This window comes from Oratosquilla oratoria, chromosome 3 (assembly GCF_046742065.1).
Source record: "Oratosquilla oratoria isolate Oo_2021 chromosome 3, ASM4674206v1, whole genome shotgun sequence".
Classification (NCBI taxonomy): domain Eukaryota; kingdom Metazoa; phylum Arthropoda; class Malacostraca; order Stomatopoda; family Squillidae; genus Oratosquilla; species Oratosquilla oratoria.
The window spans coordinates 49,140,697-49,165,436 of NC_134779.1; the positions used below are offsets into that span (position 1 = coordinate 49,140,697).

General features: G+C 43.1%; 2 protein-coding genes across 2 annotated transcripts in view; one reads left to right on the top strand and one right to left on the bottom strand.

The window, feature by feature from the left end:
- The window catches only part of LOC143022257 (SH3 domain-binding protein 5-like), a 138,062-nt gene extending 136,135 nt beyond the window's left edge, over nt 1–1,927 (top strand). Inside the window, exon 8 of the mRNA XM_076180404.1 lies at nt 276–1,927. Within this exon, the coding sequence (XP_076036519.1) occupies nt 276–433 (158 nt within the window). The 3' untranslated portion in view covers nt 434–1,927. The remainder of the gene's footprint in view (nt 1–275) is intronic.
- The window catches only part of LOC143022272 (ataxin-3-like), a 139,713-nt gene that overhangs the window by 12,107 nt on the left and 102,866 nt on the right, over nt 1–24,740 (bottom strand). The window lies entirely within an intron of this gene.

The window sequence follows — 24,740 nt, forward strand, 5'->3', positions numbered from 1 at the left end:
TACTGATGGCTATTTGAATGAGCTGTCAAGTTTCTGTGAAATTTAAAACTACATCTCTTCTGGGTGTGATTAGAAGTAATTTAATGTCTGTTTTATTCTAAATCCACAAGATTTTTTTTTTTTTTTTTTTTTTTTTTCCAAAATTGGGAACATTGTTAATTGGTGTCCCAAATAATACATGATTATTGAATACAGTTTTAACTATGGCTAAATAAGTAGTTTCAAAATTAAATTGAACATTTTGGTAATTCATTCATATGTGTTGCACACCCTAGAAGGCGTATCTACGACTAATCTCCTAGATTTGCATCTACCACCTCTACACATGCTAGCCAGCATGCAGAAATGCACGCCGGTGCACACAAGGAGTGAGATGGCACTCCAACCTCGTTCCCATAGAAAAGGTTGTCCCGCTGTCACTTTTGCAGTCTAGACCCATAGGCCTACGTCGAGAGGGTCAGCTCCAACGGCACATCTGCTCTCCAATGCCATCATGTGACAGCCAGGGAAGATTGCCACGAAGGATATATATTACCGTATTTTACGGCTTATAAGAGACACTTTTTTTCCTAAAAAATACCCTGAAAAATACTAGTGTGTCTTCCAAGACGAATGTTGTATTGTAAGGCAACACCCAGGCTCAAGTGAGCTTGGACACTTGACCGATAGCAACCTGGATTTGTATGTTGAGTCATTACACTATGATGTTAGCTTAAGTACTATTTAATTCAGTCTTTTATATGATGTAAACTCAGTACTTAGCTGTTACAAGTATTTCCAATACCATAATCCTTCCTGGAGCCTACTCGGCATGTGGAGAAAATATGCCACTCCCTCGTCTCATAGCAACACACACACACACATACACACGAATGCACGCGCATGCCCCTGTGCCTTTATACCTTTATTAATAGAACATCCAAATGGCTTACTCGTACAAGCAAGAGTCAAAACTTCACTTGTGAATTATATTCACATTGATAAAGCCTGTGAAGCACGATTGCAAAATAAAATAAATACGAACTGCAGCACTGACGCATTCAGGTTTTTTTATTGGCGGATTCAGCTATTTTAATAACCTAAGTTATTCAGCCTCCCAAATTTCCGAAACTTTGGAATTTCCGAATGACAAACCTCCGAAATTGAGGACTTTTACTGTAAAAAAGGTTTGCCCACACTCTTATGTCGTGAAATATATCAGTTACCACCAGGCTGTCACACGTGTCACAAGCTTTTTTGTCCTGGAAATTATCACCCATGGCTAGTTCATCGAAACGGTTTAGTTATACTATCGCATAGAAGCTACAAGTTGTACAATATGCCAAAGAAAAATGTATAGTATATTTACTAACCACCAACTAGTATCATCGCCATACAAACAAAATCGGACAAGTGATTATGGTACGTAATGTAAACAATACGTTCAATACGTGCCTTTGCCTGCCACTAAAACAAGAAGAGATGGACTGCTTCACTGTGTGTATGTATTTACCTATGATATTTTTATTTACATAGTTGTAAATTTGTGGTGAGTGCTCCAGCAAATTTGTAATGAGTGCTGAGACAAGTGTCTTGCAGACTCCTTGCTTCTTATATGTTTGTGTTCAGTGGTTGGGTATATGGTGAATGTGTTCTTGTATGAGAATGACTTTTTTTTCTTAGAAATTTCTTTCAAATATTAGGGTGCGTCTTCCAAGATGCAGCGTAATTGTTTTATGTATTTTTTCCCTCCGGAAAACACGGACACATTGTAGAATTGTTCACCACATGTACCTTCACCTTTTCCTCACATGTAGCTAGATTTCAAGATTGTAAATATCCATTCTTGCTGGAAAAACAGCACCTATGCTTCTAAATGTTCTCGTCAGCAACCTAGCCGGAACCCTGTATATAAGCACCTGTTTTTCACAAAATAAAGAGAAGACCAGAGGCTGAGAGCTGAGGGCTCCACGTGTTTAACTCCGACCTCCAAACGCCGCTCAAACCTCACCACGCTACCAAACCACGTGTTACCACTTGTCGAAACCTCATCTATGTTGGACCTATTATCAAGACCAACATAACTGGTGATCAGCCAGTGGGATTCAACATATCTGAAGCCAACAAGTGGAATCAGCAACCAAATAACCAGAGCAGCCACCAACACAAACTCATAGGAACGCTGTGCACCCTACCCAGCAAAGCCACCTCACCATCGCGGTCTGAAGCAGCTCAGAGCACCAGCCAGGCACCTTGCCATCACGGTCTGAAGCAGCCCAGCGCACCAGCCAAGCATGTCTCCCTCACGGTCGCACCAGCAGCATCGGTCAACCATCAAATGAAGTATCGTCCACCCCTTCTGCCTGCAGCCAAAAACTGAAGTAAAAAACGAACTACCCCCCCCCCACTCCATTTTCCCCTATTTCTTCTTATATTCTTTCAGATTCACATCACTTCTTCGGTCTCCTCCAAAAACCACCTCCAAAGACCATCCTTCACCAACGCATCACAACCGTCACCACGTAAGTAGGTACCTCAACTTACATTGGGGCTAGGTAGCACTAAATTGTTGTATGAGTGAGTTCCAGTGAAGGCTACCCAGTGATTTTTTTCATGAATTTTTTCAAAGCCTTAAAAAAATTGTTGAAGTGATTTTTTTTTATTTTGTGCAAAAGTGTGCATGACCCATTCACAGTCCAACGTCTCACACCATTACAACACTTGTTCCAAAATGGCACTACCAGACGAATATAACACACAGTCCACGCCCAATCAAAACACAAGCCCAACAGTCGCTCAACCCCCCCATACAACGTTCTGCAACAATTATGCAAATACTTCTCCAACATGACAACACTTCCGAAATTCAATGGGACCAACATTGCAATTCACACTCTCTTAGATGACGTAGACTCGGAAATACAAAGGACACAGGTAAATGTCGACAAAATGAAGATCGCGGCGTTAAAGTCACGAATAGACTTTAACAATACACTAGCCAGTGACATAGTAAGGTCAGACACTTTCAAGAAGGCACAGATGTACGCAGATTTTGTTGACTAATTTAAGAAATCTTTCGCACCATACGAACAACTAGGCACGTTTTCTCCCATATACGCACTCGCTACGAAGATGAACATGGCCCCTTTCCTCTCCAAAGAACGAGCGGTCAGAGAAGCCAGTGAGTTCAAGGAGGAACTCGGAGAGGCAATAATCTCTTCCCCTTGGGTTAGGAACAACATGGTTCACGTAGATCACGTACTTTCCTTCTTTGGGTATATCAAACTCCTCTCGCGCCTGCACCCAGAAACACTGAAGTATGTAGCCAATGTTTCCTTTGATCCGGACACCACACTCAGTGACTTCTCTAGGAAATTCTCAGACACGCCAACGGTAAAAACACAGATCCAACAACAACAAATCCCCATCACTCGCACACTCGCACCCACAGACACACACACGCCCACAGTAGCAAAGATCTCACAAGCGAGCCACACGAGAGGTAGACAAATGTCACGCACTCGATCACAACAGCGTTCACACTCTAGAACGCCCTTCTTTTGCACGATTTGCAACAAACCAGGACAGCACAAGCAGGGGTTATTATAGACAACCCACACACTACTGCCAACACCATGGGCCTGCCTTTCATGACACAACAGAATGTCGCATTTTAAACTCTCAACATCACTTTTCATATGTGTCTCCCCAACACCCGACTAGAGAAAACACAAACACACAAAATACGGTATGACTATCGTCTCACGGCAACCAATACACACGCTCTCACGAGACCCAGTCAACACCCACCTTACCAGTTCTCACGATGACAGCCTCTCAACCATCCCCTTCTGCTATGACAATTCGAGCCAGGGTAAACAACCTTCCACAAGTACTCTTTCTGGATACCGGCTTTCCCGTAAAGTCATGTCAAAGCTTGCCTTTGACCAACTTAGATTCAAACATCATAGGATAACAGTTCTAGAACCCACGGATATCATGTTACACAATGTCGATGGAGTTCCCTTTCCCATCATTGGCAAGATAGACCTAGACATCTCCCTGCATGCAAACTGCCCTCCCATTACCACGACAGTATACGTAGCTGAAGTAGTTTTTCCTGCAGACATTCTTATAGGATTGACATGGATGCAAGATAATCGCATAACCATTTACCCTGCTCAACACGGCATTGGTTACCATAACCACTTCATACCTGCTCTGATCGCAGACAACACGCATGCGCACACATCAAACACGTATGTTAAAAACATTCACGTGGCTGAGCAACAGCATGAAATGACAGCTGAACAAAACACTACGAGACAGAAAAGGTGACACTTGTAACAGACACGCCCACCCCATCCGCTCACCCTCATAACTCACAACACAAACGGAATAAGCGCAAACTGTCAGCGCGCATGTCAAAATCAGTTCGTACACAAAAGAAACACAACGTCTTCACAGACATCTCTGAGCTCTCACCACAATACACTACGGTCTCACAGATCTCTCTCACGAATTCTCACGCGGTTGTCATCACTGAGAAAACACTCTATCCATGTGAGTACACAAAACTCAAAGTGCATATCTTCAAAGCTCCCGACTCAGATGTTCTTTGCATCGCGGACACTTGCCATGTATCTGGTGTTTCCCTCTTGTCAGCCCTACTTCACACCTCCAAACATACACTCACAACAATCATTGTAGCGAACAACACAAATGGACCTCTTCACCTTAACAAGGGCACAAACATTTGTGACGTGACTGTGTACCCCGCACCAGTACACGTAATCGAGCAAGAGAACATACAGCACGTATGCACTATCAACACCGGACAACAGGATGCGCAGGAATCCATCCAGGCAGAACACATTAACAATATAGATTTCCCTGAAGCGCAAACAGATCTCCTTATGCTCATGAACACGTACAGGCACGCCATTGCACTCCCAGGTGAACCTCTAGGTCTCACAGACATAATAGAACATCACATACTGCTTCAACAGCATGCACAACCACAGTACATACCTGCATACTGTTTGCCTCACAGTAAACGAAACATTGTTGACAACATCATTGCAGACATGCTCGACCAAGACATTATAGAACCCAGTCTATCCCCTTGGAATTTTCCTCTCTTTGTTGTTCCAAAACATGATGGCTCTTTCCGCCCTGTTGTAGATTTTCATGAGAATAAACTCACTATTCCTGAACGATATCCGATCCCTCACCTGCAGAACACACACTACTCCATAGGTGAACACAACACTGTTTTCTCAACTCTCGACCTGATGTCAGGGTATTTCCAAATACCTCTTGATGATGAATCAAAACCCCTAACAGCCTTTAGTACCAACACGGGCCATTACCATTTCAAAAGGTTGGCCATGGGACTCGTCTCTGCTCCCTCTGTATTCACCAGACTTATGTATAAAGTCCTAGAAGGTCTCATAGGAAAGACTGTGTTCATCTATCTAGATGACATAATCATTGCCTCAAGGTCACTCACAGAACACCTTTCCACACTTCAAATGGTCCTCTCAAGGTTAGCCACAGCAGGACTCAAACTCAAGCTCAAAAAATGTTCTTTCCTCAAAAAGGAGATACGTTTCCTAGGACACGTCATAAACTCTCAAGGTGTCATCACCTCTCAGGACAAAGTTAAGGCTGTGCTAGATTTTCCAACCCCTACCTCTACCGAACATGTAAAATAATTTCTAGGTTTGTCAGGTTTCTACAGACATTTCATTGAAGGCTATGCTTGCATGGCAACTCCATTAACAGCCCTTCTCAAAAAGGATACTCCCTTTAACTGGACATCTGAACACAACACCTTCCACAAGCTCAAACAAGCACTCACAACAGCCCCTGTTCTGGCATTTCCAAACTTCTCAAAACCCTTCACACTATGTACAGATGCTTCATACAAAGGCCTTGGCACAGTTCTAATACAACAACATGACTCCAAACTTAGACCTATAGCATACGCCAGCCGCACGTTAAACAAGCACGAACAAAACTACTCTGTCACTGAGATTGAAACACTTGCAGTCATTTATGCCCTCAAACACTTCAAAGACATCATTCTAGGCTATGAAATACATGTACATACAGATCACCAACCCATTCTCCACCTCTTCAAAGGCAAGAACCTAACTGGAAAACTAGCCAGATGGTTCCTCACTATTCAGGAATTTATGCCTACCTTCTACTATGTACAGGGCCGTGCAAACTCTGTCGCCGACGCCCTCAGTAGGAACGTAGCAACAATACGTCAAATGCTAGAGCCACTTGACATTATGCGAGAATGCATCATTGCCGCCCAAGCAACAGACCCCCTATGGAAAAGAATCATTCACTATCTCAAGTCAGGTGACACCACAAACACAGATGATTTTCCTCCCAACATAGAAAATTACTCGATCATAGACCAGTTTCTCTACCACACCACACTACTCACAAACAAAAACGAACCAAACCGCACAGTTACACAACTAGTAGTCGCCACAAGTCTTGTTCCGGAAGTTCTCAAAATATTACATGAGTCTCCTCTAGCAGCACATTGCGGAAAAGACAAGTGTTTCTCACAAGCAAGGTTAAAGTATTTCTGGCCCACCATACGCAAAGACATACATACGTACATACATAGACGCATGCCACTCATGCATAACTCATAAAGGTCACATTAGCGGTCAGGTACCAATACACAATTACCCAACACCTTCCAGACCTTTTGAGACCATTGCCATTGACTTACTAAAACTACCACTCACCTCAAACAGAAACCAGTATCTTTTCGTATGCATCGACCATTTCTCTCGGTTCTGCATCCTCTCTCCTTTAGCAGACAAGACAGCAAAAAGTGTAGCTCAGACAATTATCAACAACGTCATCTGCCCATACACCACACCAAAAACACTCATCTCAGACAAGGGCACTGAATTCAATAATGACATTCTCACCAATATCTGCCAACAGTTCAACATTACCAAATGTAACACTACACCTTATCACCCTAGCTCAAATGGACTCATTGAACGGCAAAATCGGAAAATACTCAACATTGTAAGACACCTTGCCACAGACATCCACGCATCTTGGGACGAACACATACCCATGATACAAGCCTGCATCAACAGTGCAATCAATAGATCAATCTCGGAATCTCCCCATTTTGTTTTGTTCGGGTCTGATAAGAAATTGCCGTACGACCTACTCATGTCAGAACCACCCCCTTTGTATGATTTCAACGATTATGTCAAGGTTACGCTGAATAATTTCAACATCCTTTTCAGCAGAGTACATGAGTCACTGACTCTCTCAAAAGCAGATATGATTAGGTCGAAGAACGCTCACTCTAGAGATTGTAAAGTTTCTGTAGGTGACATTATATACAATACCAACCACCAACCCACATCAAAACTTGCACCCAAATTCCATGGTCCTTTCTGGGTCACCGACAGACTTCCGCACAATAAGATAAAAGCTCTCAACTTACACGAACTCACAGAGGCTATCCTACATTTGGATAATATAAAACTAGTTCCCAGAGGTCTCGATATGGAGGACATTCCCTCCCCACCCATCCAACAACCAACACACACGACCGAGGCCCTACACACGAACACCTCAACCACTCAATCGATCCCTACACCTCGTTATAGCCTCAGGAATAGATTGGTATAAGTCGCTCATGAGTCCCAAAACAAAGCAAGGTATCTATTTCAACAAATGATTATCATTCATGCTCATCACATCAGTTCATGACCAGTATTTCACTCCTACCTGTGCAGATTACTTTTGCCATTCAGGGAAGGTTAACCCCTTCACCTAGGCACATCTCTCTTATCTTATCCCTAAACAATTCGTACACCAAGCCTATGTGGACCTCCAAGCTCAAGAAGTTGTCGCGAGGACGGATAACGGGTAGCATATGCCGAGCAATATGTTGCACACCCTAGAAGGCGTATCTACAACTAATCTCCTAGATTTGCATCTACCACCTCTACACATGCTAGCCAGCATGCAGAAATGCATGCCGGTGCACACAAGGAGTGAGATGGCACTCCAACCTCGCTCCCATAGAAAAGGTTGTCCCGCGGTCACTTTTGCGGTCAAGACCCATAGGCCTACGTCGAGAGGGTCAGCTCCAACGGCACATCTGCTCTCCAGTGCCATCACGTGACAGCCAGAGAAGGTTGCCACGAAGGATATATATTAATTATTTTATGTATTTTTTCCCTCCGGAAGACACGGACACATTGTAGAATTGTTCACCACCTGTACCTTCACCTTTTCCTCACATGTAGCTAGATTTCAAGATTGTAAATATCCGTTCTCGCTGGAAAAACAGCACCTATGCTTCTAAATGTTCTCGTCGGCAACCTAGCCGGAACCCTGTATATAAGCACCTGTTTTTCACAAAATAAAGAGAAGACCAGAGGCTGAGAGCTGAGGGCTCCACGTGTTTAACTCTGACCTCCAAACGCCGCTCAAACCTCACCACGCTACCATACCACGTGTTACCACTTGTCAAAACCTCATCTATGTTGGACCTATTATCAAGACCAACATATGAGAACAATGACAATCTCTTACTATAATAAGAGCTGTCTGAAGCCTTCCCCCCTCGGCCCCTGATTGGCTGAGAGTGGTGACATCATTGCAACAGTGATGACTGATTGGACGAGAGTGGTGACTTCACGGCAACGGAGGCAACTGATTGGCTGAGACCGGTGATGTCACAGCAATGGAGACAACTGATTGGCTGTGAGTGAAGCGCAGCTCACCTGAAGGTCTGAGCCCCCATGTAGATGCGGAAAAAGAATAATGATAACTTAAGAAGATAAACTGTCACTATTTCAAACATGTTGAGTAAAATGTTCCTAATTCACAGGTGATGGCCCTAGAAATAAAAAAGATGATATAGAGTGTTTGAACATGAGAAGTAGATTATTTATATTCACAAAAACATTATTGCATTGGATGAACATGACATGATGTCATGTCATTTCAGCCCTTCTGACATTTACCTAGTTGTATTTTACAGGATGGGAGCTATGCTTGTTGTGACCCGTTTTCATATCTCTCCACGTCCAGTTTAGTTTTGAACTCGTGTATAGTTCTGGCATTTACTGTTTCACTGTTCAGCCCGTTCCAGACATCGATCACTCTGTGCGGGAAACTGTTCTTTTCCAAGTCTCTTCTGTAACTGTCTTTCTTTAATTTCTTTGCATGTCCTCTTGTTTCTCTTTTGTCCCATTTTAATAGGTCATCTCTATCGAGAACTTCCATCCCTTTCATAATTCTGAAGATGGTCAACAAGTCACCTCTTTCCCTTCTCTGCTCTAATGTTGACAGCTGTAATTTTTCCAATCTTTGTTCATATGTCAAATTTGAAAGTGTGGGTGCCATCTTTGTTGCCGCTCTTTGGATTCTTTCTAATTTCCTTGTGTTTTTCTTTGTGCTAGGTGCCCACATTGATATAGCACATTCTAATTTTGGTCTTATCAATGTAACAATTAATTTCTTAACCATCTCCTCATCCATGTAGTCGAAGGCCACTTTCATTGATCTTAATAAATTGCAGGTCTCTCCGAATAACTTGTTTACATGTTTGTCGGGTGTCAAGTCACTTGAGATGATACTCCTAGGTCCCTCTCTGAGTTTACTTTACTACTTTGTTTCCCATTGTATATTTTCCCAAAACTCTATTTTTGCCTTTTCCAAATTCCATTCTGCTACATTTCTTGATGTTAAAAATTCATCTCATATTTCTGGCTCCATTCCCATACTTTATGCATGTCATCTTGTAGCAATCTGCAATCTTCTTCTGTCTTCACTCGTCAGTAATTTAGCATTGTTGGCAAAAGAATTTATGTAACAATTTACACCTTTGTCCATATCATTTATGTATATGGCAAACATTAAGGGAGCCAAAATAGAGCATTGTGAGATGCCACTTTTTACATCTTCCCATTTTGAATTTTTGTCTCTAAGTACATACATACATATACCAAGGCTTTTTCCCCCTTTCAAGGGAGGTAGCCAAAAAGAAAAAGGCATAAAATCATTCCCACCCATTCCATTCCTAAATACACTCCACTCCCCGCCACCCTCTCCCTTATCTGAGCACCTCCTGGATGACGGGTCATCCCTGCACCTTGTCCACCGCCCTGGGTCAGAGGCAGTGCCGCAAGTCACAGCACATCCACAGCAAGGCTGCTTCATTAAGTCGGCGACCCCCCCTCTCCGTCCCCTCATGCATAAAAGGAGAAGACGGGGAGAAATCTCTTCGGGCTGCGTCAAATTTTGCTCACACATACTACCTCACCCCCCATCCCCCCACCCATTACACCTCATGCATCACAACATCATCCATATACATATACTCTTAAGTACCACTCTCATTTTTCTCCCAGTTAAGAAGTCCTTCATCCATGCCAACAGTTTGCCTTGAATTTCTCCTATTTTTTCAATTTTGCTTATTAAGTTTTTGTGTGGTATCTTGTCAAAAGCTTTCTGCAAATCCGGGAAGGCGCAGTCTGCCCATCCATCTCTTTCTTCTATTATTTCAATTAGTCTCAAGTAAAAGCAGATTAGATTTGTGGTGCATGATCTTCCACTTCTAAAAACAAATTGTTTAGGGTTTATTATTTTGCTTCCAAATGTTTGGTCCATCTGCTCCAGATCTTTTTGCATATTTTTGCTACTGTGCTTGTGAGGGACACCGGTCTAAAGTTTGTATAATCTTCCCCGTTTCCTCCTTTGTGTATTGGTACTATGTTTGCATCTTTCCAATCTTGCGGTACCTTTCCCTCTTTTAATGAGAAGTCTATTATCTTGTGTATTTTATCTGTCAGTTCGTCTATACACTCTCAATATCCAATTGCAATTTCATCTGGTCACATCATTGCAAAGGAATCAAAGTAGTTTTATTCTGGCTAAAGACATGATTTTATTCACCTATTTAGCACATCCTTTTGATAAATGAAATATTAAAAAAGGCATTCATTCAAAGCTTAAGCATGGCTTAAGTGGAAATATCTTAAGAAATGATAAGAAGAAATTAGGAATATAGAATAATAATTTGTTTCCTGTTGTTATTGAGATGATTATGCCTGTCTGTCCAAAACCTTCCAAAATTGCTCAGTACACACAGAGGTTCTCAAAAGAACAGTGTATGCGAATATCTATTTTCAATCAATCAATCAACTCTGCAAAGCAAAGCATTAACCCCAGAACTTCATAACACTTGAATAATTTTACTGGAATTATTTTTCACACAAATAGAAATTTCTAGAAATGATAACAGAAGTGCCCTACGATAATTATCACGATCTATGCAAATGTAAGGGGGAAAAAGCCTTGGTATATGCATGTATGTATGCAAATGTTGATGAAAGTGATTCGTCAGTTGTCAGTCTTTAATCAGCATTTGCCTGGTGAACACCTATCAAATACGCTCTCTAACTTGCTACTATTCCACTATACGAAATTTTTATTACCATGGAAGAAAACAGAAGAGTAAATGCAAGGAGATTGGCTCAAAAGTTAAGACAAACCAGGCAAACCAAAGAGCAAAGGGAAGAACAATGTAGAAGAAACAGTGAAAGACATCATGAGCTTCACCTTGCACAGTCACAAGACCATTGAAGACAGACATTGGCAGAAGATCCAATTCAAAATCATAGTGGAAGGGAACAAGCGTCTTGAGAACAGCATGAAAGAATACTACAACAAGATGCAGCACTGCAATGCAAGAGAACAACTGTCTGAAGAACAACATGAGAGGATACAATGACAGGATGCAGCACAGCACAGAAGAGTACAGGTAATGTCCTAGTAACAGTCAAAACAAATCAATCAATACAGTGAAATAGCACACCAAACACTGAGTGCCACTTGATTACTTAGTATGGAAAGCTTCATTACAGTGTTTGTGCAGCTGTTTGTCACACTTTTCACACTTCACTCATCTATTCTTCCAGCACACAGCACATTGACCTTGTGTACATGATACCAGGTAATGGTTTATGCCATCATATCTTGCAGCTTTTGATGGAGGCACTGTTGGTCTTGCTTGAGGAAGCCTTTCATCTTGCAATTTCACAAGTGATTTGGCAACAGTTTTTCTGAACTCGAAATGGGACAGCTTATTCCCATTGCCTTGATCAAAGTCTAGGCCTGTAGGATGACAGCATGTGGTCACATATATCCATGCCACCCATGCCTATGTTATACATTTTTATGTCATAAGGCTGGGTCACTAAATTTTCTAGGGGTTGAAGGATCATATTCACTACACAAGATCCCAAAGGACCTGCTCTGCTGCTATCCTTGCTACAGTAAACTTCAAAATTATAAGGAAAGCCATTTGAGCCACACAACATCCACATTTTGCAGCAGAATCTCACTGGTTTGTTCTTTATGAACTGCATTACACTGTGGAGACCTCTGTAAGGAACCATCTATTCATTAATGCTTGAGAATTTCTGATATATTCCAAATTTTTGGCACTGTTTTCAGCATCTCAAACAAGGGTAGAACTTTCGCTACTTAAGACTGCAACAGATTTTTATTATCAACAATATGCAAAAATTGCTTGATCAGTTTGAATCTTTGTTCATTGTTTTGTGGTAGATGGGTGCTTCCAAAGAGCAGTTCATGGACCAGTAATCATTTTCTGAGGGTAGTCTATGGTAGCCACTTATTAAGAGTAGTCCTAAGAAATGGGACATTTCTTCTGCATCAACACTGAATGTCTGATTGGTTTTATCTCTCTTAGCATACAAATTCATTTGCTCTGTGATATGACTTATGATGTCGGGAGCAAAGAATGTCAGAAAAATATCAAAAACATCTTTACCACTGCACTGGAAGAGGTCGTCTTGTAATTGCAGCAGTGTAATCGGTCCAAGAAACAAATTTTAATTTTTACACCATCTTTTGCTTTCACCAAGATTGATACCTTTACTTTCAGATGCTGTGTCTTGTTTGTGGACCTCTATATCACCAACAACTTCTTCAGGTTCAGTGTCCTGCTCCAGATTACCATCATTGTTTTCTTTGTCACTGACAGTATTGTTTGCTTATATGAAATTAAAAGAGACAAGAGAGCTTAAAGCTTATAAGGAGTGCCTCTTTTCAATTGTCTTATAGTCTCAAACTGGTCATATCTGTTTTTAAATATATTTACACTTGTGCTATTAATCACATTTTCAGTGAGGCTGTCCCACTTACAGGTTTCCCTTGCTATTTGATGGTTTGATATCTGATATTTCATTTATACAATCCTTTTAAATTGATACCACTTGTTTGTTTTTCAATGGAGATGGTTGATTATACGATCACCAAACCATGAACAAATGCACCATGATTGTAGCACCAACCACCCACGCTCCATCGGCCACCCGTCGAAACTCGTTCCCACTTTTAATTCAGTTGTGTTTACTCCCTCAGCCTGTATTTACCTAGTTGTATTATACGAGAAGGGAGCTATGCTCCTAGTGACTCGTCTTTATATCTTTCAGCATCTAACTTGTTCTTAAATTCTTGTATGGTTTTTGCACATACAGGTAGTCTTTGACTTACGACCGGGTTAGGTTCTGATTGACCAGTCATAAGTTGATTCGGTCACAAGTCAGTCTTTATTCTAAATGTGTGAGAAAAAATGCTATCATACACCAGAGATAAACCCCTCGCCATAATTTGAGGCATTCATATCCCAGCTGCTGGGATATGTGGAATAAACTACTTGGCTGATTTCTTTTTTAAGATCTAAACAACCTCATCTCCAGCCTCGAATTCCATTTGGGCATGTTAGGCAGTTATCCTCTACTCAATGCACTGTGGTTCACGGTGGCTCACTCTCAGCCAATCAACATGTACAACACAAGCTCAGCTGGGACAAGTTAGGCTGCGTACCCGAAAGTAGCGACTACGAGTTATGGGTCAGAGTAACAATGACAGATGCCAACCTGTGCACAGGATGCGAGCTGGCTTGGCTATCTTGAACTGTCTCACTAGTATGTAAGGTCCGATGGAACCTGTCAAAATCACCAATCGCCTTGGAACCCAACAAACATCATCACTTTCAGTGGCCATGTCTCTCACCACCCGTGAAACTAGTCATCACCTTGGAACCTCTCCCAGCTGCCTGATGCATGGGCATTGAGCTCAATATTTGTCTCTCTTTTCGCACCCGGAGTCACTCCCCACTTGGCACCAAACACCTGGTGAATCGCTACAGTCAAACCATTGTCCTGTGGGCCGCACCTTGCGAAAGAGATAAAGTGAAACCTTACTCTTCCCTGTAGATAAACCACATGGTTTTCCAGTGTTTACCCTCTGGACAGCCCCTACCTGGCATCCACCCATCCTAACAAAGACTGGTTTGGTGTGCCACGTGAGTGCGGGGTTGTAATCAGTGGTGGGAAACATTTGTTTTTGTGAGTGGTACTACTGTGTGCCAATGGAACTCATTCATTTTTTTAAGTGCATGATGATAACTCGTACAAACTGGTTATAAGTCAAAGACTATCTGTACATGTTGAGCAACCATGGTGATATTACACAACCCTAGTGCAGCCCCACTTTCATTTCAAATATCCTTGAACTTTCTTTCCTACCCTAACACAAGATTTATTACTTATGTTAAATCTTCTGACCACTCTGAACAGCCTCCCCCGTATTCTATACATCTACATACATAAACTAAAGGTCATACAAAGGAAAATTATGCTAATTCCTTGTATGAGAAAGTGATCCTTAGAAGAAAGACTGAACAAAATGAATTTGACCACACATCCGACCTAGATATGGACCAAAAGGTCTCCTGTCGGCATGCTCCGCCTTTGTAATCCTTTGTAATTAAGAGAGACGTGCATGTGGGAGATTTGATCATGATGTACATAGAAGTGAGGAGTTTCATAAAAAAATATCTTAAAGGGATGACAGAAAGACACGGTTACAAAATAAAGAAGACAAAATGTTACTGAAACAAATAAAAAATTCAGTATAGGTATATGGAGCCTTGGAATGGCTTGTGATGAAACTATGTTGAACAAAACTAGATACACTATACTTTTCTACTGCCTAGCAAATGAGAATGATGCCTGTGACCAGACGGTTGTAAATTCAATCAGTCGTAATTCAACAACTACCTGTACCATTGTTTAGTCCAATTTGTTCCAGACATCCACCACTCAGTGTGAGAAACTTTTTTTTTTCAGATCTTCTATAACTATCCTTTTTGAGTTTCTTTTCATGTCCTCTTGTTTTTCTTTTATCCCATTTTAATAAATCTTCTTTGTCAAGGACTTCCATGCCTTTCATTATTCTGTAAATGGCCAATAGATCTCCTCTTTCTCTTTTTTGTTCCAGGGTTGGCAGGTCCAGTTTAGACAATATTTGTTTGTATGTCAATTTTGAAATTGTTGGTGCCATCCTTGTCATTGCTCTTTGGATTCTTTCTAATTTCTTTATATTCTTTTTTGTGCTGGGTGTCCAATCTGGGTACTCCAATCTTGGTCTTATCCATGTGACTAGTACCTGTATTTTCTTTACCATTACCTCATCCAAGTAGTTAAAGGCCACCTTTATTGATCTTAGTAAATTGTAGGTTTCTCAGACTATTTTGTTAATATGCTTGTCTGGTGACATGTCTTTGTTAATAATTACATCTAGGTCCTTTTCCAAGCTAACTTTTTTACTTCCTTTGTACCAATTTTATATTACCCTGATATTCTTTTTTTTTTACTTTTTTCTAAACTCCATTATACTACATTTCTTTTTGAAGTTCACTTCCTACTTTTGGCTCCATTCCCAGACTTTATCCAGGTCTATCTGTAGTGATAGAAGAAAGCTAAAGATAAATGTGGGTAAAAGTAAGGTGATGAGATGTACAAGGGGTGAAAGTGGCAGTAGACTGGAAGTGAGCATTAAGGGAGAGCGACTGGAGGAAGTGGATAGTTTTACATACTTGGGTGCAAATGTGGCAGGAAAAGGTGGAGTGAAGGTGGAGGTAGAATGTAGATTGAGAGGAGTGAGTAAATGCCTTGGTGGATTGAAGAGTGTAATGATGAATAGACATTTGGGAATGGATGATAAGAGGAGACTGTATGAAGGAGTGATTGTGCCAACAGCACTGTATGGGGCAGAAACATGGAACATAAGAGAGGAAGAGAGAAGGAGTTTGAATGTGTTTGAGATGAGGTGTCTGAGAAGTATGATGGGGGTTACTAGGCTAGATAGAGTGAGAAATGAGGAGGTGAGGAGGAGAACGGGGGTAGAAAGGGAGTTGGGAGATAGGGTTGTTGAAAGAGTATTAGGATGGTTTGGACACATGGAAAGAATGAGTGAAGAAAGACTAGTAAAAGAGGTATGGAAGGCGGATGTGGAGGGAGTGAACATGCAGGGACATCCTAGGATGAGGTGGATGGATGGGGTGAAGGGGGCTTTGGGGAAGAGGGGAATGTCTGATGAGGAAGGACGGGAGAGGACAGAAGACAGGGGTGAATGGAGAATGATTGTTATGATCCATGAGGTGGAATGTGCGGGGATGGTGGGTGAGGTAGTATGTGTGAACAAAATTTGATGCAGCCCGAAGTGATTTCTCCCTGTCTTCTCCTGTTATGCATGGGGGGATGGAGAGGGGGGGGTCGCTGATTTAATGAAGCGGCCTTGCTGTGTCTTGCGACACTGCTTCTGACCCAGGGCAGTGGACAAGGTGCAGGGATAACCCATCATCCAGGAGGTGCTAAGATAAGAGGGAGGGTGGAGGGGTGTGGAGTGTATTCAGGGATGGAATGGGTGGGAATGATTTTATGGCTTTTCCTTTTTGGCTACCTCCCTTGTAAGGGGGAAAAAGCCTTGGTATATATATGTATCTGTAGTGATTCACATTCTTTTTCTATGCTTACTTTCTTTAGTAGTTTTGGATTGTATGCAAAGAAGTTCATATAACATTCTACACCTTCATCCATGTCATTTATATATATGGCAAACATTATTGGAGCTAATACAGAACCTTGTGGGACTCCACTTATCATTTCTTTCCAGGTCGAGTTTTTGTCTCTAAGTACCACCCTCATTTTTCTCCCGTTCAAGAAATCTTCCATTTCAATCATTTTCCTTGCACACCTGTTGTTTCAACTTTTCTTAGTTTTTTGTGTGGTACTTTATCAAATGCCTTTTGTAAATCCAGGAAAGCACAATCAAGCCATCCATCCCTTTCTTACATTATTTCTATTAGTCTTGAATAAAAACAAGTCAAGTTAGTAGCACATGATCTTCCTTGTCTAAAGCCAAATTGTTTTGGATTCAGTATATTGTTTTCTTCCAGGTGTTTGATCCATCTATACTTTTGATAACTTTTTCACATATTTTTGTTATTGTGCTTGTAAGGGAGACTGGTTGGGTCTTCCTTATCTCCCCTTTTATATGAGGCATGTTTTTTAAGTAAGTACCTTTTTTAAATAAAAATGAAACGAGTAGACTTTTCATAACAAATTTATTTCTACATGAGAGCCTGTACTGTAATCTACTTTTCAACATAACTACAGAATCATCTGACTACAGCGGATGGCGGGGGCTGTCTCGGGTCCGCTGTTACGAGTTTCGGCGACTGGGTCACCTTGCGAGGGGCTGTAAAGAGGTGGAGCTCGTCTGTTACGCATACAATCAGCCAGGACATATGGCTCGACATTGCAATCAGGGAAACGAAAAAACGGCGGCCACTAAATAGGCCGCCGAGGAAATGTAAAGATGCCTTTCAGCCTTATGCCGATCGTGGATGTCTGGTTGAGAGGAAGATGTACGAAGGCGTTGATAGATTCCGGCTGTTCAACCACGATCGTGAGGACTGGCGTGGTTCAAGAGTTAAGACAGGGAGATGTAGCCCTAATGACAGTCGACGGGAGGGTGGAGATATACGGTTAGGTGAGAATGGTTGCAGTGAAGGGTAGAGTGAGTTCGGGGGGGAAATTAGGCTCTTGGGGGCTGGGGGGAACACTAGTGATGGGATGCAGGGTTGGCCTGGGTGATGGAGGGGACGGGTGCGGCGTACCATAGGCGTGGTCGATGTCTGGCGAGGATCCTGACTGAGCCTGGCGGTGTGGGTTTGAGGGATCAGGTGGAAAGGTTTGGCCTGAAGAGGCAAGTGGTCCCGGGGGAGGGGTGGAGTCTTGAGGTTCGGGGGGAATACTCGATATGGGGTGTAGAGGTTGCATAGATTGACGTTGCTTACTGGTGGGGATGGGGTCAGGGCCATGTTGTAAGAGGAATTGGAGGGGATGGGGAGGGTTGGTGGAGGAAGAATGGGGAAGGTAAGCTGGTTTGAGCCTGTCGATGGAGATGCGATCTGGCTTGGCATCTCGGTCAATGAGGAAGTGTTTCGCCGATCTGCTGATGACTTTGAAGGGTCCATCGTACGGGCGTTGGAGAGGGGTTCGTCTGGAGTCCCGCCTGACGAAAACGTAGTCACTAGCAACGAGGGCCGGGGAACATGCACGGGCTTTGATTGTGGCGTCCGAGGTGGATGGGGGCGGGTGTTGGCGAAGGTCTCCTTGATAAGCTGAAGGAGGGAGTAACGGTCGGGATCTCCAACGGCAAGGGTGGCAATCTTCCCAGGAAGGCGAGGATTTTTAGCGTAAGCTAGCTGAGATGGAGACACATCACTGTCGACCTTGGGAGTGTTGCGAATGGAGAGGGCGTCAGCCCAGATGCACGAGGGTTGCTGTGCCTTGAGTGACTCCTTCAGCTGGCGGTGGAATCTTTCTACTTGTCCATTGGCTTGAGGGTGGTAGGCGGTAGTCCGGTTGCTGTTGGTGCCAAGGAACTTGAGCATTCTGGACCAGAGATCAGATTCGAACTGGGAGCCCCTGTCGGTGATAATGGCGTGAGGGGCGCCGAATCTGGATACCCAACCGGAGAGGAAAGCATAGGCACTTGTCTCGGCAGATATATCCGGGAGAGGGATCGCCTCTGGCCACCTGGTGTACCTGTCGACGCACATGAGCAGGTAACGCATGCCACGGGAAGGCGGAAGGGGGCCCACAATGTCCACATGGACCTATTGGAAGCGTATTGTTGGTGAAGGGAATTCTGGAGTGGGCCGTGGACGTGACCTTTGAAGACTGGCAGGGAAGACAGGTGCGGGTTCATTCTCTGACGTCTTTGTGAGACGTTGTGTTGCCCGAATACCAGGATGACAGTGGTCGTGGAATGCCAAGAACACATCCTTACGGTGACAGGCAGGTATGTACACCCGGGGTTTGCCTATAGAGACGTCACACCACAATGGTGCAGGAGTGTTGGGAGCTGTCAGAGCTACAGGGAGGAGGTGCCATGCAGGTGTAGGAGACGGAGTTCCTCGTCGTTACCCTGGGAGGCGGCGATGCGTGCGTAGTCGATGTGGTGGTGATCAGGGAGGATGCTAGAGGTAATCCTGGACAAGGCGTCGGCCACTTGGTTATCCTTGATGTACTCGATGTATCAAATTGGGACAGGAATGACAGCTGCCGAGAGACTTTTGGTGAGTGGTGGTCAGAGATCCTGTCCAGTGCATGGGTGAGCGGTTTGTGGTCGGTAAGGATGGTAAATGGCCGGCCTTCTAAGAAATAGAGGAAATGCTTCACGGCTGTAAATATGGCCAGAAGGTCCCTGTCGAATGCACTATAGCGCATTTGAGAAGGGTCCAATCGTTTGGAGAAGAATACAATCGGCTGGAGCTGCCTGTTGACCCTCTGTTGGAGGACTGCGCCTATCGCTGTGGAGGCTTCGGTGGTAAGGAAGGTGGGGGCCACCGGGTAGGACAGACGGGTGGCCTCTGCAATTGCAGCCTTGACCTGCCCAAATGCTTGGGTAGCTTCAGGAGACCGCGGGTACGACCGACCGCTTGTAACGGTTCTTGGTGAGGTCGTTCAGTGGTGCGAGTTTGCCAGCTGCATCGGGGATGAATCTATGATAGTAGTTGACGATACTTAGGAATTGGCGCAGCATCTTGACGGATGTTGGCTGTGGGAAGTTTATGATGGTGTCCACCTTCTGAGGGAGAGGGTAAGGCCTGCTGTTGAAATGCTGTGTCCGAGGAAGTCAAGCAATGACACTCCTAGGAGGCACTTGGACGGATGGACACGGAGGCCATAATCTTGCAGTCGGCGGAAGAGAAGGCGGAGGTGTTGGCGGTGTTGTCAGAGGCCACCAATATATCGTCGATGTAGACGGTGACGAAGTTGAAGTCTCTGAGGACGTGGTCCATAAACCGCTGGAACGTTTGGGCGGCATTACGCAGGCCAAACGACATCATTTTCCACTCGAAAAAGCTGAACGGAGTGACGATGGCTGTCTTCTGGATGTCCTCTGGTGCCACAGGAATCTGGTGGAACGCCCTAACAAGGTCGATCTTGGAGAAAACTTGCTTCCCGGAGAGCTTGAAGTGGAAGTCTTGGGAGTGCGGGATGGGATAGCGGTCGGCCTTGGTGATGCGGTTAAGTTGGCGATAGTCACCGCAGGCCCGCCATTGGTTGGGTGGTGGTGTCTTGGGGACCATGTGGAGTGGCGATGCCCACATACTCTCCGATGGGTGACCCTGGAGTGACCGCTTTGTCGTGATTAGGTTCGGACAAGCCAGGGAAATGAAACTTACAATAACACTAAGGTACTCGGGTTTTAATTAACACTAGGCTCGTAGAGGGAAGATCCGGAGTGAGGGCCTTCTTCAAGTGTCGTAGTCGGAGAGCGAAGGGCAACTTGAAGCTTGGAGAGGAATGCTGCTTGGAGATGTGTCCGGGAGTGAAGTGGTCGTCTCGGCAAAACGCCGTCCTTTTAAGGGAGGCTGGCGGCCCCCCCGGGAGCTTTCTCGAGTTTCTGATTGGCTGCTGGCTAGCTGGCCCAGACGTCAATGTTAACTACGCTTGCCAACTATATTGAGTATATAGGCCTAGCTCGAGTTGTGTGACGGCCAGTCTGGTTTTGACCAGCGGCGCGTCACTACAACCTGTCTCGCCGCAGCAATTCTCTTTCTACCACCCTTGTGACAATGAAAGCCCTCTTGATTTATAATGATCTACATAAGAATGGATATGAAGTTAAGGATGGGTCAATTTTCATTGCCAGTAAAGGTTGGTTCAACTGTTTTAAAACCCGAGCAGCCCTACACAACATCTAGATGACTGGTGAGGCAGCAAGTTCTGACAAAACAGATTGAAGAATGTGGCTACAATGTCATCCAGAACCTTTATTGCTAAGAAAGAGAAAACAACGCCAGAATTTAAAGTATCCAAAGACATTAACCCCGGTGCTGGGTGGTAATGCAGCTGGGGACCTGAAGCTGAAGCCTTTACTGATCTACCACTGTGAAAACCCAAGGGCACTTAAGGACCATGTGAAAGAATATCTCCCAGTGATATATAGATCCAACAAGAAAGCCTGGATGATGTCTTCTATGAACCAGCATTATGTTGCAAATTATTTGTCCCCTACACTACGTGGCCATGCTGCCAAAGAAAACATTACCAATCATTTCCTCGTGCTGGTTGACAATGCCCCAATCCACCCAACAACCATGGAAGATTGGGCATACAACATAGAGGTGATGTTTCTGCCCAAAAACACAACAGCACTCATCCAGCCCATGGACCAAGATGTGATCGCCATTTTCAAGGTGTATTACCAGCGCCGTACAATGAGTCAGCTGATTAACATGACCAACAGCCCAGCCAAGCCCATAGTCAAGCAGTTCTGGGCCAATTATAATATCAAGAAGGCCATTGACAATATCAATGCAGCATGGAAGAAGGTGACAGAAAAAAATAAATAAATAAAAGGCTGCTGGAATAAACTGTGGCCCTAGTGTGTCAAGCCAGCTTATGACTTCATTGGATTTAGTTATGTGGCATCCATTCATAAGGACATCGTCAGGCTCTTGCATATGGCTGGCTTCAAGGAGGTGGATGAAGATGATGTGAATGAATTGCTACAGTCCCGTGATAAGCCACTCGGCAATGAAGATCTGATGGAATTGGAACAAGAATGAGCTCTCCATGGCGATGATGATGATGATGATGATGTGGCCCAGTGAGGCCTTGACATCAGAACACTTCATGAGGTGTTCTCTGGCCTAGATGCAAATATCGAAAAAATAAAGGAAAGGGACTCAAACCTAGCACGAAATGGAAGAGTTGCCTATAATGTGGAGCAAGCCTTCAAGGTCTACAGAAATATATTTGAGGCCAAGAAAAAAAAAAAAAAAAAAAAAAAAAAAAAAAAAAAAAACCCAAGGCAAACTACCATTTCCAGCTTCAAACCTGCTGCTCCCTCCCACCCAGTTCCCCGCCCTGCATCAGCTGATCCGGACTCCCCTCCGCCACTTCTCCAGTCTACATCTGGCACACTTCTGTCCACCTCTGCTGCCCAGGATTCATCAAAACCCTACCACTTTTGATGAGGAGAAGGCTATCTCAGGATTTTAGTAAGACTAGTCATGAAAAGTATGTGTGGTGCAGGATCGGAGAACTAGTGGCTAGTGGGGTTCTACACAGTCTCTTTTTCTGTTCTTTCCAGTGGATATAGGCCTACAGAGGAAACCACTGTATATGAAATAACACGTCACGTCTTTGGATGGTGTGGAAAAGTGTTATATATATCTCAATATAGGCTAGCCCAAGTGTAAGAGGCTAGTAGATAAAGGCAGACACGTAAGGTAGATAGAGGGGTAGGTGACGAGGATTTCTTTTTTATGTATAGGATGTTTGGTAAGCAATAACCGCAAAAGAGTTATATAATCTTGCTCCTTGTCTAAAGTTTATAAACCGCTAGGGACCAGGTTTTAATGCTGTGACAATATGTAAACTAAACCATTCGTGCATTGATATCATGATTGTGTAAGCAGTATTTCTTAAGACGTTGTAACACTCTTTCTGATTGGAGAAAGGGTGGAGAAAAACTTATTGGTTCATGGGAGTTAAGTCACGCCCTTGGGGGAGGCATTTGATTGTAACAGTAAAGATCATTAGATTAAGAAACTCGTGACATCGGTGTAGAGGTGATGTACAGAGTGGATTGAGAATCCCAGTTGGGAGTCCCTTGGTGTAAATTGATAAGCCAAGTGTAATATTATTCGGGAAGAAAAGAAGAAATTTTTTACCTCCGTTTAATTCACCCCATCAAGAAACATTACTTCCTAAAGAAAGATATGGTGAAAGACATACTTAAGACAGTGATGGAAAGAAAGTTGACAGTGAAAGAAGAAATACAAAACCATTGAAAGGAACAGTAAACAGAATTAAACCAGTAGTTATGGAGAGACAGGGATAAAACCAAGGCTACCCTCTCCATTACATTAAATTCTATTAAATCTTAAGTTCACTATCTGATTGTTCATTATTTGATCTGGTTTTCAGGAATGTAACCCAATCGTAGTAGGGGAAACATGTATTCACTACCCTTGAATTGAAAAAAAATTATTCATCTTTCTGTTTGGTGGTATGATTTCATTAACTTGAGGCTACAATCTCTTGTTTCTGGGTGGCAGTCTCTGGTAACCAACTATAAATACTCCTCACCCCCAATCTTGTCCATACCTTTTAGGATTTTTAAAGTTTCTATCATGTCTCCTTGGGTCCTTTGTTCTTCAAGTATGGTGAGCCTCAGTCTAGCTAATCTCTCCTCATATGAACAGTTTTTCAGTTCCAGGACTAGTTTAATAGCCCTTCTTTCCACCTGTTCCAGCTTCTTTATGTCACCTGTCATATATGGAGACCATGCTTGTACACAATACTCAAGACATGGCCTTACCGTTAGCTTATATGGGGACATCATCAAGACATGTCAATAATCTTTTTTTATATGTCCCAGCAGTGAATTAGCTTTTGCTGCGGCCTTAGCTACCTGTCTTGAGGGCTTGAGAACACTAGTAATGATGACTCAAAGATCTTTTTCCTCTTGTATTTCCTCCAGTACTTTCTGTCCCAAATAGTATTCACAACCTGGGTTCTTTCTTCCAATATACATAACTTTACACTTCTCCACTTTAAACTGGAGCAATTTTTTTTGGCTCCATTCCTTCAATACATTCAAATCTTGGGCTCATGCCATCTTTTACAGTTTTTATCTGATAAAAAACTTTTACATCATTAGTAAAGATTTTTCCATTTGACTAGACATTATTTAACATGTCATTAATGACTACTAGGAACAGTACTAGACCCAATACACTCCCCTGTGGGATGCCACTCCATATCTGCAGCCATTCTGAGGAGGTTCCCCTAATACAAACCCTTTGCTGTCTATTTCCAAGAAAACCCTGTATCCACCTATATATTTCTCTTCTAACTTTTAGAGCTTCCAATTTAGCTAAAAGTCTGCTGTGGGGGGACAGTATCAAATGCCTTTCAACAATCAAGATAAACATCATCATCCACCATATTTTCAAACTTCTAGATATTCTAACAATTGGGTCAGGCAAGATCTCCCTGCTCTAAATCTGTGTTGGTAATTCTTTATCAGGTGATTTTTTTCTACAGGTGCTCTACTATATCTATTATTAACAGTTTTTCCATTACTTTACATGGAACAGAGGTGAGACTCACTGGTTGATAATGTAGGGGGTTAGTCCTACCCCCTTTCTTGAAAATAGGGCATACATTGACTGTGTATTCCATCAAGTTCAAGTGCTGATTCCAATCTAAGGCTTCCAATCATGGTTTTCACATTTTCTATAGTGAATCTGCATTTCTGTAATCCTTCTCCCTGAAAAC